The sequence below is a fragment of the Sinocyclocheilus grahami genome, unplaced genomic scaffold (genome assembly GCF_001515645.1).
Source record: "Sinocyclocheilus grahami isolate Dianchi unplaced genomic scaffold, SAMN03320097.WGS_v1.1 scaffold150.1, whole genome shotgun sequence".
NCBI lineage: Eukaryota > Metazoa > Chordata > Actinopteri > Cypriniformes > Cyprinidae > Sinocyclocheilus > Sinocyclocheilus grahami.
This window is the reverse complement of record NW_015505329.1, coordinates 2,476,919-2,492,556: the sequence shown is the minus strand read 5'-3', so window position 1 is coordinate 2,492,556 and position 15,638 is coordinate 2,476,919. Positions and strand designations below refer to the sequence as shown.

General features: G+C 35.7%; 1 protein-coding gene across 1 annotated transcript; it reads right to left on the bottom strand.

Annotated features, from left to right (window-relative positions):
* Window positions 1-1,279: 1,279 nt before the first annotated feature.
* On the bottom strand, window positions 1,280-15,638 carry hpn (hepsin). The gene is given in 11 exon segments (XM_016281582.1): window positions 1,280-1,679; window positions 1,754-1,918; window positions 2,071-2,106; window positions 3,183-3,403; window positions 5,356-5,552; window positions 6,895-7,060; window positions 7,149-7,247; window positions 9,977-10,018; window positions 10,105-10,206; window positions 14,552-14,659; window positions 15,366-15,638. Coding segments are annotated over 10 exon segments (1,101 nt in total). The 5' UTR covers window positions 14,571-14,659; window positions 15,366-15,638; the 3' UTR covers window positions 1,280-1,625.

Here is a 15,638-nt window from a genome sequence, read left to right as displayed (position 1 = left end):
GTTTCATTAACAAAAATGTAAGCATATAGTGTGTGTGTATTAGATACATATATACATTAGACATATACAGTACATTATTAACACACAGCTAAGTATGATTTATATATAAAAATGATTAAATGCTTAGATGATTTTATGTCAAGTTTCTAAAGCACAAACAAAAATAACCCCCCAAAAAATTAAGTCTTTATTTCAGCATTTAAAAGTCATATTATGGATGCAACATTTATATTTGGTTAAAAAGAACTGAAAAGAAGAAGTAGTGAGATTACTGTATGTCAAAGGTCAGAATTTCTGTATTGTGTACATATATTCATATCAGTTAGTTTCACGAAAATGAAAACAGAAAAATAAGCATATTTATAGAATAAAAGCTAAAAGCTGTTTGAGTTTTATTGTTGTCATATTCAAAAGGCCTAAAGAGCTACCAAATTACTACAAAATGTTACTCAGAAGGTTATGGTACAAAATCTGGATAACAATATAGCAGCTTAACATAAAATTAGACATAGACTTGAATTAAACAGTGCATTGCATAGTAAGGAAGCTATTATGTACAAAAATATAAGCAACAATACTGACTACCACAGTGCTGAGTTTATTCATACTGCTTTCTAAACCAGTCTTTGGTTTGTATCTTTATATTTAGTGCTTGTCTCTTCAATGCTTAACCCATCTTTAAGAAAAAAAGAAGAGAAAATAAAATATAATACATGTAAAATACATCAAATGTGTAGTTTTCATGAAACATTTTCAAATGTCACCATTCTGGCCATTTCAATTTATAAAACCTATGTAAGTACACATTTAATCATGGCACATTTCACAGAGGCCTGTATTATTCGGCAAAATGCTTCTTACAAGTGCATGTACTACAGATTTTGACTGGACGTGTGCCACTAGTAAACAAATTTGATATAAATACTGTAGATTGATATAAAGTTGAGAGTCCTTGTCAGATTTAGAATTGTGATAAAATTGTATGTGTGTGTGTTGCTGTCTGGAGTCCATGTTATGTCTGTTTGTATAGCATTATATTATTTAAATTAATAGAAAAATATATAGATATATTTTTTACAAGTAAATGAACTAGAGCTGAACATGAACATGGATTTAATTTGTTTTGCTACCATACATTCTGTACAAACCTGCAATAAAGTCGGATAAAAATACCCTATATTCTAAAATTATTAATTGTTTTTGTGTGTGAAAAAAAAAGTTTATATATATATATATATATATATATATATATATATATATATATATATATATATATATATATATACACACACATATTATGAGTGGTTTTGGGATCAGTCAAAATTGCTAATTTGATTACCTTATATATCATATTTTACTGTATTTTGGTGACAGATTTTCAGAGAAAAATAGCATGTTTTATGTTAATGAAACATGCTATGTTCATAAGCATATTAAACCCCAAAGTACAGCATCAGAAATTGTTCTTGGCCTCCGAGAGTCAGATATTATCCTTGAGACAGGTTGATCATCACAGAACATCTGATCAGCACCAGACGTCTGATCTCAGACTGATCCGAGCAACACATCTGACCTCAACGGGCCACATTTCAGTCTCATTTTAAGCATTTTTCCACTCTGAATGGCTATGGTGTAACCGCCCGTGCCATTTTGTGCACCCCTGGGGAGTTTTCATACATCTATGGAGATAAAAGTGAGAGAAAGTTTGTTTTTATGATCTGTTGAAAGTGTGGCATCATCCTGCATCACTCACCCTGATGGCTGTGGATATCCACGGCAGAAAGCGTGACACACGGGTGTAGACGCCGGGCTTTTTGGCCATGGCACAGCCTGTGCCCCAGCTCACCACCCCCAGCAAACGATAGCGGCTGGTCTTAGACAGGACATCTGATGCTACAAAAGGACCACCGCTGTCCCCCTGACATCATATGAGAGATAGTATCACATCTCATATCACTTCACAATTCCACACAGCCACATCATGCACATTAGTTATGAATGTCGCCCTCTGGTGGACACGAGCTGCTCTGTCCATCTGGACTGATGATGTCATAGCTGAGTGGCAGATACCTGGCAGGAGTCGGTTCCTCCTTTCTCATAACGCAACTTTCTATATAACTATATTTTGTACAATTTCCTAAAAGTATAACCATCGTAACTGAAACATGCTAGAATGATAATGAAAAGTGCTATTTAGTATTATATACTATCGTAATACTTATTCATATTTTGAATAGGCTTTTATTTAAATTTTTTTAATTCTGTTTAGATTTAATCTATATATTTTTTTTTCATCTAATGTTTACAGTATATTTTACTTATTGTATTATTTTATTTAGCAAAGTTCTAGTTAATCTTGTGATGAAGTGCACTTTAGCATACTTTATAAAATAGTACTTATGGAATAACAGGCCTATACTTTAAAAGAAAATACTTACGTGTGAATCAAATGTAATGTTTTCAGACCCTTAATTGCATGTTATTTACAATTGATTCAAATTATAGTTTACATTTATATTAAATGCAATTAACTGAACTTAAGGGTGCTTCTTTAAACCACTTAAGTAGGTCTTCTTTATATGTAATTTTATAATTACTTCTTGTCTTTGTGTACTTTCTAATATACTTGTAATTTTAATTGAAACCTGTATGTCATGTTTTTAAATATATTTGTAAATATATACATTTCTAATGAAGTTGCAATTGGAACATTTAAAATATATTGCATTTTATTTGTAATATTGAACAGTTACATTTATAAACAAACGTTGCTTTAGTATGTTAGTCAACACATCAAGTGTACTTCTTTACAGCTTGACGAAAGATTATTTAAAATGAACTTTAAATTAAAACTTTTAATTTGACATCATTATAAAGTGCACTTTTTTAAAGTGCGCTAAGAAACAATCATGAATATGTACTTTCTTTAAATACACTTAAGTAGCGTTTAAAATTTACCTTTTTTAAATAAAATATTCTTAAAGATTTGTACACTAAGATAAGTACACTACAAGTGCGCATTTAATACGATTAAGCACACTTCTTTTTCACAAGTGATAACAACACTGGAATGATGTGATAAAGCCTGTTAGGCTTCTATCACAAGTAAGTGTATTGACTGATAATCGCTAGCTGGTGACGCATACGGTTCATTCGAGCACAGCAACACCATCACAGGTCACTGACACAAAGGTCAAAGCCAGACAGACAGACTGATAGACAGACAGACAACAGATCTCCATTTTCAGGTAAACAATGATAAACAGTGGAATACAGCACTTCAAAAACACAGCATGAGATTACTAACCATAATACTCCATGTTACCCCAGCCGGTTACTGTACCCATCTGCCCATCTGCCAAACGGTGGCCGTAGGTAGGAAGACACACTGGCTGGATATAATCTAAAACACCAAAACAAATGATGTCAACTGAGAAGAAAACCGTTTCACGGTCAAACACAATACTATAAAAGGACACTACACTCTTAAAAATAAAGGTGCTTCACGATGCCATAGAAGAACCTTTTTGTCTAAATGGTTCCATAAAGAACCTTTAACATCTGAAGAACCTTTACGTTTCACAAAAGGAGTAAGATAAGAAAGAGATGGTTCTTTAAAGAACCTTTGACTGAATGGTTCTTTGTGGAACCAAAAATGGTTCTTCTATGGCATCGCTGTGAAGAACCTTTTGAAGCACCTTTATTTTTAAGAGTGTAGAGGGAACGATGAGCAATTTTTAGCTGCTAATACTCAATTTCCTTCGATTCACATTGGGAAAAGATACATTTTCAGAATCAAATCCAACATATTCCCTTCAACATTCTAGTTAATGGTTACAGAAAACTGTGGAGATGAGGAAAAGCTTTGTCCTTCTAGAAAATTCTGCCCGTATTGTCTTCTGTTTCAACTCAAGGTCCCTTGGAAATAGAGGAGCTTTGTTCTCAGGACGAGCAACCTGAGACCGGGGCGAGGTTTTACTATAATACTGCTGTTTAGTCAGACTTGTAACATACCAGTACTTAATGAAAAACACCCCAAAACAGACTCTGATTAAACTGCTGCCAGTAAAGATTTGTCCTTGTACAGAGCCATTTCTTTTATGAACGAATTCTTTTATGAAAATACTTTTGTATTGAAATTTACAGCAACATTTAAAAGATACTTTTAATCAGAGAGGTAAAAGCAAAAGTCATTTTTCAGTCCAAACTGAATGCAAATATGCATAGTCACAGCCAGTCAGAACATATGTGATGTTTAATTAGTGGCCATACATGCTGTTTTTCCCGGACAAGTCCTGGCCAGGATTTCTATACTGCCTAAAATATTTCATACTTGCTGAAGGTAATGATCGAAAAGTAGTTTGTCCAATAACATGCAGGCATTGTACATAATCGACCAATCATGGTGCGTGAGAAGGTGGGATCTCTCAAAGCGATGCAAATGCGCACACATATTAGGTGTGTTCAACTTGAAGCGATTCAAAGTATTGTGAGAGCGATTTGAAAGCATAAGTAGCCGTCTGCTCTCTATAGCTCTCACGGTACTTTGATGTCATACACTATTCGGTCTGTGCCGGCAGCCCAAGACTGGTTACCCATTGAAGCTAAGCAGGGCTGAGCCTGGTCAGTACCTGGATGGGAGACCTCCTGGGAAAACTAGGTTGCTGTTGGAAGAGATGTTAGTGAGGCCAGCAGGGGGTGCTCACCCTGTGGTCTGAGTGGGTCTTAACGCCCCAGTATAGTGACGGGGACACTATACTGTCAACAAGCACCGTCCTTCGGATGAGACGTTAAACTGAGGTCCTGACTCTCTGTGGTCATTAAAAATCCCAGGATGTCTTTTGAAAAGAGTAGAGGTGAGACCTCAGCATCCTGGCCAAATTTGCCCATTGGCCTCTGACCATCATGGCCTCCTAACCATCCCCATATCTGCTGATTGGCTTCATCACTTTGTCTCCTCTCCACCAATAAGCTGGTGTGTGGTGGGCGTTCTGGTGCACTATGCCTGCCGTTGCATCATCCAGGAGGATGCTGCACACTGGTGGTGGATGAGGAGATCCCCCCTCACAATGTAAAGTGCTTTAAGTGCCTAGAAAAGGGCTATATAAATGTAATGAATTATTAATAATTTATTAATTATTATTATTATTATTATTATTATTATTATTATTGTGCAGCGCAAACAAAGCCAAAACCTGGATATTTTAGGCAATATAGAAATCCTGGCCAGGACGTGTCAGGGAAAAAGGACATGGTCACCCTAGTTTAATATGCATCTATACGGAGCTGGATTTTGGCCAATGAATTTTGTAAAACTGACTGTAAAACTCAATGTAACTAAATGTAAAAACTCGCCAGTTAACTGCAGAGGTTTTGTCAGTGCCAGGACTGCTATGTCACGACTGTTGTCATCAATGTTGGCGTCTACGAAGGGCAGGTAGCTGCTGTGGTAGACAACCGTCTTCACCTCAGCGATCACAACATTCTTACTGATGGGAGTGTTGTAGATGGTTCCCATCAGAACCCGCCAGCGTGAAACATGACGATACCTCCTGAGGATACAGGCACCAAATTTGGATGAAATAGACAAATTTTGATGTTGGCTTGAGAAAGCCTAGCCAGAAAGTGTGAAGTAGTTTAAAAACAGTGAAGTTTAATGTTTTAAATATTTTTAAGATTAAAGTAATTAAAAAAACATGAAGTTTCCAGGTATAAGCCATGCAATCTGTAAGATAGATATTGCTACCATTTTTTAGCATGAAGCTAGTATGTTTTAGCTTGATTCTAGTTATTAACATAATGTCTTACATTTTAGCATATTTGCTAACATAATTTAGCGTGTTGCATGTTTAACACATTTCTAGCACGGTTTAACATTCTGATAGCAAGTTTTATCACATTGCTAGCATGTTTCTTGCATATTTTAAAAACATTGCTAATATGTTTCTATCATGTTTTAGCACACTTTCTAGCATATTTTAAGAAACTGCTAGTATGTTTTAGCACATTGTTAACATGATTTAACATGTTAGTTGTGTCCCAAATGATGCAGCATATATTGCATTATGAACTATGTACTCCACCGTCTAGTGTATTAATTATATAAAGTTATTCTGTCATCCAATATCAGAGTTTGATAGCCCCTCCCCCTCCATTGCGTAATTAAAGCTCCAACATAAGTGCATCACGTTATCATGTTAGTCTGTTGCTAACAAAGTGAATATGAATAGACCGTGTCGATTGCGGCATTAAATTAAGATCTGCTCATGTTGCACCGTATTTCATATTAGGCGTTTTTACAGTGTTGCGCATTTGAACCAATCACACACAATTCTGTTGAGCTTAGGAATGCAATGGCCAATCAGAGGCATTCAGGTGAGTCATCATTGAAACATCAGTTTTGTTAAGTGCGCGCGTGTTCGCTGACTGAATTCCGGACTCTTGCGAATTCTCTCATCATAAACAACAAAGCGCAGATGTACGTACAATGTAAGTAAGAGATTCGTTTCACAGTGTATACAGCTTCAGTGATTATAACGATAGTTTTGTTTTTTTGAGAGTGCTTAAACTCGCAATAGATCAGTGTTAGTGATAATGTCACTTTCTATAAATAATTGCTTCGCTGTTTGAATAACCGTGGAAAGGAAACGTTATATAATTATCAATTTCCAACGTTTTTATTAAATTGTAATCACGCTAAATACAAATTTAGTCCCATTAAAAAAATAGTTTAGCCTACATGACACCCGTGTCTGGTTCTTGCCTAAAAAGGCGGGTTTATGATGTTTAATACATTTGGCTGCTTTTAGCCTTACCCTGGAGTTGGTTCACCCTCCGCCTATGGTTGCTAGCATGTTTTAGTAAATATAGAAGTAAAAAGTGTATGTCACTCACTCAGGAAAGCAGTGAGCAGCACTGATGATCCAGCGATCTGAAATGATGGATCCACCACACTGATGAACTCCATCATATTGTAAGCTGACCTGCCATGGCCACGAACCCTGACGAGCATCCACTCCCCCCACGATCCGCTCTTCAGGCAGCATACGACGACCACAGTCTACAGCGATGGAGAGCGTACAAATCACAAACCATTTGCAGTGCAAATATTCAATATGCTACAAATATGCTTGTGTTGTAGCACTTACCCTGACAAATCACCTCAATTATCTGACCTTTGTCACATTTACTGAAACAGAAATGAAACATGAAGAATGTTTTAGAGAGCTTACCGGTTTTTAGCCTTTAGTTATTGTTTATTTTTTGTTTGCCAGATTAAAGTTCAATCTGATACACTATTAAAGAATGAGTGTGTCATTTCTTCACCACTAGTAAAACCAAACAAGACTGTGATATGTTGACTGGGCTGTTCATTTCAAGGACTCTTATGCTCATCAAGGCAGCATTTATTTGATCAAAATTACAGTAACAACAGCAATATTGTGAAATATTATTACAATTTCAATTCTATTTTAATATATTTTAAAATGTAATTTATTTTTGTGATGCAAAACTGAATTTTAAGCAACCATTACTCCAGTCTTCAGTGTCACATGATCCTTAAGAAACCATATATAATATTCTGATGGCCTTGATGGCCATTTATAAGTAGCTGTGATTTTCTACAACTGAATTGTGATGAAATCACAGAAGTTGCATAAATAAAGCTACTATGTTGTGCCTTAAGAAGTAGTCTGACCAAGTAGCAGTTAGGCAGGGGGTCTTACTTTTCGGATTAAAATTAGGCCATTTATGTTTTATGTAAATGTTTAAAAAAAGGTTATGACCAGTTTTATTGAAATTATATGACTTATAAGACTAATCTAAGCAGTTTATGTAACTGGTCACAACAGTATATATATATATACACAATTTTGTTGCTTTGCTTTGCATTATTTGTTTTATCCAGCTGATTTTTAATTCCAAGTGAAAAATACAACATGTGGCAATATGGGTGGCAAGGCACTGTCAAAATTATTCTGGGATAAAGTTGTGGACAGGCACAATTTAGGAGATGGATACAAAAAAATTTCAGAGGTTTTATCTATGCCTAGAAGCACAGTGAAGTCTATTGTGGAAGGTATTTGGTACAACACAGACCCTCCCTGGATCAGGATGTCACTCCCACAACTGAAGCAAACAATCAATCAACTATGGGTGGCAAGGCACTGTCAAAATTATTCTGGGATAAAGTTGTGGACAGGCACAATTTAGGAGATGGATACAAAAAAATTTCAGAGGTTTTATCTATGCCTAGAAGCACAGTGAAGTCTATTGTGGAAGGTATTTGGTACAACACAGACCCTCCCTGGATCAGGATGTCACTCCAAACTGGATGAAAGAGCCAAGAGGAAACTGGTCAGAGAGGCGACCAAGAGGCCTACAGCAACTCTGAAGCAGTTGCAGGAATTTATGACAAAGAGTGGTCATTGTATGCATGTGACAGCAATATCACACAATTCTCCACAAATGTGGCTCGTATGGAAGGGTTGCAAGGAAAAGGCCACTCCTCAAGAAAGGCCACACACAGTCACGACTGAGTGTTGCCAAAACTCACCTTGAAGATTCTGAGGCAGATGAGACTAAAATTGAATTATTTGGCCTCAACACCAAACGATATGTCTGGCGGAAATACAATACAGCTCGCCATCCAAATAACAGCATTCCTCCAGTAAAGCATGGAGGAGGTAATATTCTGTAATGGGGTGTTTCTCTGCAGCAAAATACCATCAAATTCTTGAGGAAAATCTGCTGCCCTCTGCCAGAAAGTTGTCAATGGGAAGAAGGTTTACCTTGCAACATGACAATGACCCAAAGCACATGGCAAACCTGAGCACACAGTGGTTGAAGAAGAAAAAGGTGAATGTCCTTGCATGGCCGTCAGAGCCCAGAATTAAACCCCATTGAAAATCTGTGGAATGACTTGAAGACTGCAGTCCACAAACGCTCACCATCAAATTTAACTGAACTTGAGCAGTTCTGCAAAGAAGAGTGGGCAAATATTGCAGTCTACAGGGGCGTGTCTAGAGCATTTTAAATGAGGGGGGCCAGTCGGGGGCACTGGCTCAAAAGAGGGTGGTTGGGGGGGACTGGCCCCCCGGCTCAAAAGAGGGTGGTTGGGGGGGACTGGCCCCCCAGCTCAAAAGAGGGTGGCCGGGTGGGGGGGTTGTGTTTGCGGAACTATGTATGTTAAAAGCACATGGCCAGTTTTGTGTGAGTGAAGGAAAAGAGTGAAGTGGAGAGTTTCGTCCTCGCGCACATGGATCGTGTAACATTATGCACTCTCGACATTGTCATTAAGATCACACTATAGAAACCGCCTAAAATGAGAAATTTACTAAAAACAAGCCTATGGCAAGACATCTGGGGGGGGGCACCTGGGGTGGCCAGCCAAATTTCATGGGGGGCCGGTGCCACCACTGGCCACCACGTAGACACGCCCCTGGCAGTCTAGATGTGCAAAGTTAGTAGAGACAAATCCCAACAGACTAAAGTCTGTAATTAAAGCAAAAGGTGGTTCAACAAAATACTGACACAAGGAGGTGATCCTTTTTCCAAATCAGTGATTTTTTTTTTTTATTGTTTTTTTTTCTTTCTGACATGTTGGTGTTATATATTTCACTTGGATGTTATAAGTTGAGTAAATACAGCTGGCTAAAACAAAAACTGTGTCTGTCTTCATTTCAGGCTGCAAAACAACAAAATCTAAAAAATATATTTTAAAAGGGGGGCGATTCTTTTCTATAACCACTGTATATATATATTTATTTTAACATCACTGTTTTTTATTGTATTTCAGAATAAATGCAGCCTTCTTTAAAAAAACCTAAGCAACATACTGTATACTGTATATCTTAATTTAAATATATTTATTATATATTTATATATATATATATATATATATATAATGTATATTAAATATAATACATATTAAATATATCTTATTTAAATATGAGTACAAATGAACAATGCTTACCATCAAATAATCCAGTATCTTCTGTTGTTCTGAGATACGTGACTGAAAAAACAAACAAAGAAATCAAGTGTAAAGTGTCTCTGGAGTGACTGCAGTATTCCATTAAATCAGCAAGTAGAAAGTCTCACCAAGGGCCCAGACGGCGGCTCCCAGCCCTCCCAGTATGATCAAGATCAGAGCTACTGCAGCGGCCACCCGACACCGGCTGAAGATGCTCATCCCTGGACTTCCTGTAGGACAGAAACCAACACTTTCAGTACAGGACAAAGCATATATTTAAAGCAGTAGTTTAAGATTTTGTGAACGTTAAAATTCATGCCTGTGCACAAACACATAAAGCATGACAGAGCTGATGAAATGAACGACCATGAATGAGATCAATAGTCCAAAGTCATCAATTCCTCACTGCTAAAGTAAACGTGGGACATCATCTCAGTGTCATGATCAGCTCTCGCTCTCCACACACACACACACAGACCAGTGTCAGCATATTCCTAGATGTAACCAAGTCAGTGTTAAGTGACCAATGCCACAAGACAGTCATATCCATTCCTGCATGCACTGAGCATTCACCACAGCTAAAGACCTTTATTCTCCTAGGACCAGTATTGCTCATTCATAACCATTACCATCCCAGATAAAACACATCCACATATAAATATTACTTTTTACGATATACAAATGACATATGCATCCTGCTTCTTAGATGTTTATCCTGAAATGAAAAGACCCCAATAATCTCACAAGACTTTCCTATAAAATGCTTAGTTTAAAAAAAAATCTTAACAATGTCATAAAGGGAACTCTGTTCAGATTTGCCAAGATACCAAAGTCTGGAATCAAATTATTTCAGTATGACCTCAAACATATTCACAAAATTCAGTTTAAAACTATATATAAACAGCTGTGTATATATATATGTGTGTGTGTGTGTGTGTGTGTATAAACAACTTTTGTTTCTCCTAATTAATTTTTCTTTTCTTGATGAAAGTGAATCAGTAAAAATGAAGGGGAAAAATAATGAATTATGAATCTTTATTTTTTACCTTTATCTCTTTATAAATTATACAAATCAAAATTATTTAGGTATATTCAATATATATTATGTATGTAATATATAATATAATTTATTTTTATATTGTAAAATGTTACATATAATATTTTATATAAGATATAAAAATATGATTTATTATTTTCATTGAATATTTTTTAATGAGTGAATCAAATGACAGTAAAAATAAAGGAAATTATTTTAATTTAAATTTAATTTATTGAATAATATAAAAATTATATATATATATATATATATATATATATATATATATATATTTTTTTTTTTTTATTAAACAACCATTCAATTTGTTGATTATCTATTTATTTTATTTAAAACCACTGTTTTTTTGTATTATATTATTTGTATTTTGTATATGTATATATAATTATACTGATATCATAAATGCATCTTCCTTTCATTCTTAAGTTTACATTTTGTTTTTACTTTTATTTAAAGCTAATGATATGACAATATAAGGAGAAAAAGCATGATAGGTGGATTTCCTGCATGTGCCTGGTGGTAAATGTGTAAAATGCTGTTTCTGTCAAAAATTATATTTTTAAGAAAATAATATACAAGTTTAAGTCTCGTGAGCTATAAAAGGGGTAACCTCTGAGCAATAAATCTTCCTTTGGGAGTAGTAGGAAATATACACGCCAGCCTCAAACCTGCATCCCCTACATTGCAAACACATACATTACCGTACCAATGAGCCAAGGCTCCAACTAAACTACATTCAATGACAAGAATGAGCAGGGATAACCAGAATTAACTTTATATGGACTTTTTAATCATATTTAGCAAACAAACATGTAGGAGATGAGACGTGTAGGATTTTGTGATTGATAGGCTTCAGATTCTGCTAAAATGCACAGGGTGTTCTGCACATGCAGCTGCAATGTGGACCATCACAAAACATGTGTTTTTCTGACTGTGAAGAGCTTGTGCAGAAGCTCTGGTGTGATGATTAACATGCGACATCAGACTACAGCAGAGACTGTGCTGTCTGATAAGCCCAGAGCAAACAAACACACAAAACAGGTTGCTGCAGGTCTGCATCAGGACTGAACTGACAAGCCTTTGGGTCATATGGACATATCACGTAGAAACAACTCTTTACAGTATTATGATCCTCATGAATTAAACAAGCACAAAAAATGTATAAAATCTGTAATTCCCTGAAGGTGTAAAATCACTTTGTTTACCCAAAAATTAAAATTCTGTCATCATTCTTTCTTCTGTGGGACACAAAAGAATATATTTTGAATAACGTTAGTAACCAAGCATTTTGGGTTCCATTGACTTCCAAAGTATGGACAAAAATACTATAGTAGTTAATGGGACGCAAAACTGTTTGATTACCAACTTTATTAAAAAATGGTTTACCCAAAAATTAAAATTCTGTCATCATTCTTTCTTCTGTGGGACACAAAAGAATATATTTGAATAACGTTAGTAACCAAGCATTTTGGGTTCCATTGACTTCCAAAGTATGGACAAAAATACTATAGTAGTTAATGGGACGCAAAACTGTTTGATTACCAACTTTATTAAAAAATATTGCCTTCTGTATTCCACAGAAGAAAGAAAAGCATACAGGTTTGAAATGGGTAAATTATTATATAATCTTCATTTCTGGGTGGACTATCTTTTTGAGAACAATGTGTGATGTGTTTGCTGGGAAATTCGTTCATGCTGGAGCTTGATGAACCATACTCTCAGCATTTCTGAGGGAATCACAGGTCATGGTCACGGATATATAACAGAAGGAAAGGGATGTTAGACTGATGTTTCTCACATGATGAGAAAAATGGTGGTGGGCTTCTGTTTTTAATTTCATTGAACTTAATTTCAAACACCAAGAGCTGAGATAAGTACCCTAAAGTCACTAACGTTATTTCTTACATACACTACAGTATGTAAGAAATATTGTACGCTCACACGGTTGTTATAGCAAATTAAAACCCAACATGGTCATCCCCTTAACATGAAGGGAACGAAATGTATTCAGCAGTAATGGCTATTCTCCCATTCTTTACACAAATGGTTTCTCAAAAAATGATTTAAGAAGTTGCAATTGTTTTATTGCAGTATTTGCAAATAAATAGACAGCAAACTACGCTAGCATTCAGCGGTCTTGGGTCAGAAATTAATACTTTTACTCAGCAAGTTCATGCATTCAATTGATCAAAAGTGAAGTAAAGACATTTACAATGTTACAAAAGATTTCTATTTCAAATAAATAAAAAATATCAGGGTTTCCACAAAATATAAAGCTGCACAGCTATTTTCAACACTGATTTGATCAAATAAACGCAGCATTGTTGAGCATAAGAGACTACTTTCATGAAAAAATCATACCGACCTCAAACTTTTAATTACCGGTAATAGACCTTAGTCAGATTAGACAGCATATTAAATGTACATGAAAACGAGACTTACAATCTATGGCACGCACTCTATAAAGGTCCTACATCACGTCATTTACCCTACCTAAGGTGTATAATGCAGAAAATCATTTGTCTGCGTGAATTATGCCATTAAGCGGCTTTCCAGAGGGCATCTAATAACACAACTAATTTTAAATCTAGATCAGATGTTGGATTAAAACACAGCATCGGTTGCAGTTCTAGTTGTGAAATGTCTTGGTCATTGATGCAAGCTGCTAAACAATGCGCTTGAAACATCAGAGTATCAAGTGAAAATGAGACCATCCATATCTTACCTTGACTCTCAACTGACCCAGCTTTGAACAGTTACATTAGAGGTCAGAACAAAACTGAAACAGTGTGATGTTTTCCTGTTTGCTCTCTCTCTCTCTCTCGTTTCATTCCTGAGGATTTCCCAACTGCCTCAGAACGTTTCTACAGCACCTGCCATGACCCATGTGACCAGAGAACAAGTAGTACTTTTGTCTGAGTGGGGGTTTGTATGAGACAGAGCTTATTCATGGTACACTGCTCTCTCTCCCTCACTCTCTCTCTCTCTTTCTTGCTCAAGATGGTCATACCTGGATGATTCGAGTTTTGCAGCCAAATTAAAACATCACAATGGCCTTTAGCTAATGTATATCGGCTCTGAAATGTTCAAGTCTGGCCTCTACAATGAAATGCATCCACTATAAAGGACTGTTTTGGTCCAGAACATTCTTTGAAAATGCTAAACGGCTAATCTACATCAAGCAAGCAGCAAGTTATGGGAAAAAAGTATGTTATTCTGTATATAATCCATAAAATTAGGCCTTAAAGGTCTGAAATCAGAGCAAAAAATCTTAACAAGTAATGATTTTTTTTTTCATAATCTAGTCTAAGAAAAACTTTAGAAGAAGAATTTAGTTTTTCTGTGCAGGTAAACAGCTGTATGGGCACATCACATCATGTCTTGACACCTTTTGGCCTTTTGTCAAAGTAATACACAGATCAAGACTGACCAAAACAAATTGAGTACATGACCCATCACTGTTAATCTTTAACACAGCACTTGTCTGATGTCAAAAAGGAGAGAAATAGTTCAGTACTCACCGATCTTCTTCTCTGGCATTTTTATCCAAAACAGAAAACTGGAAAATACACTTGGAAACAGATTCCAATGATTCCTCCTCAAAACCTTGATTTGTTGCTTCTTCAAACCTGAAAATGTCACGGAAAACGCTTATAAAAAGTAATCCGACCTCTGTCATGGACAAAGATCGGTTAAGTAAGTTAAATAAACCAAAGGGCAAACTGAGAAATTATTCCGAGAGTTACAGTCAGTGCTGTTATTAACAATCACTGTAAAAAAAATTTCAACATAATAATAAAAAAACAAACTTTGTTGCCCTGAATTTAACTTGTGCACTCATGTATGTCCTTACTACTAACTCCTAAAAGTTTCTTCATTAATAATTCAATTCAAACTGGATGAAGCGTAATAATTTAATAATTGTAATTATTTTTATAATTAGTTATTGAATGATTTATAACTTAACATTTTGTTTCAAATTAAACACTTTTAGAGGACTGAAAGGTGTTTAGTGTTGTGTAACTTGTGTTCAGCTACATATTCACTTTTTGTCTCTAATGTTTCCAAATATTACCCTAACATTTATTTTCTTTATTTATTTTTAATTAAATGTTAAGTTAAAAGTTCTAAATGAATGAAAAATCAAATATAACGAATTCTGTCCTGACCTGATAGTCAGTTACATAGGGAGGAAAAACAACTGACCTCATAAGTAATTGTTAGTTTTATTATTGTATATAAATGATCATAATGGGAAGATATAACAGCTTAATGTCTCATTCGTTTACTTCCAGTTTCATTAATGCTCTTAATAGTAAAAACCTAAGTTCTCACCTTTACCTCTCCACTTCAGGTTCTTGGATAAACTCTTGAATAGGAACCAAAGAGATGAAGAAGTAAATCAGTGGTTTCTTCAAGATATTCGCGCTGACATTTCACTTTCCCCGGAGTCCTTCGCTCTTTTATTGTGTGTTAAATGAAGCTATTCTCTGACAGGCAGGGCAGCGCTACTCCTCACTCTCTCTGCTCTTTCTGCACTGTGCACTGGATAGAAACCTCCCTCTTTCGGTCAGTAGCAAGTCTCAGGAGAGCGCAGGTGTGTGTGAA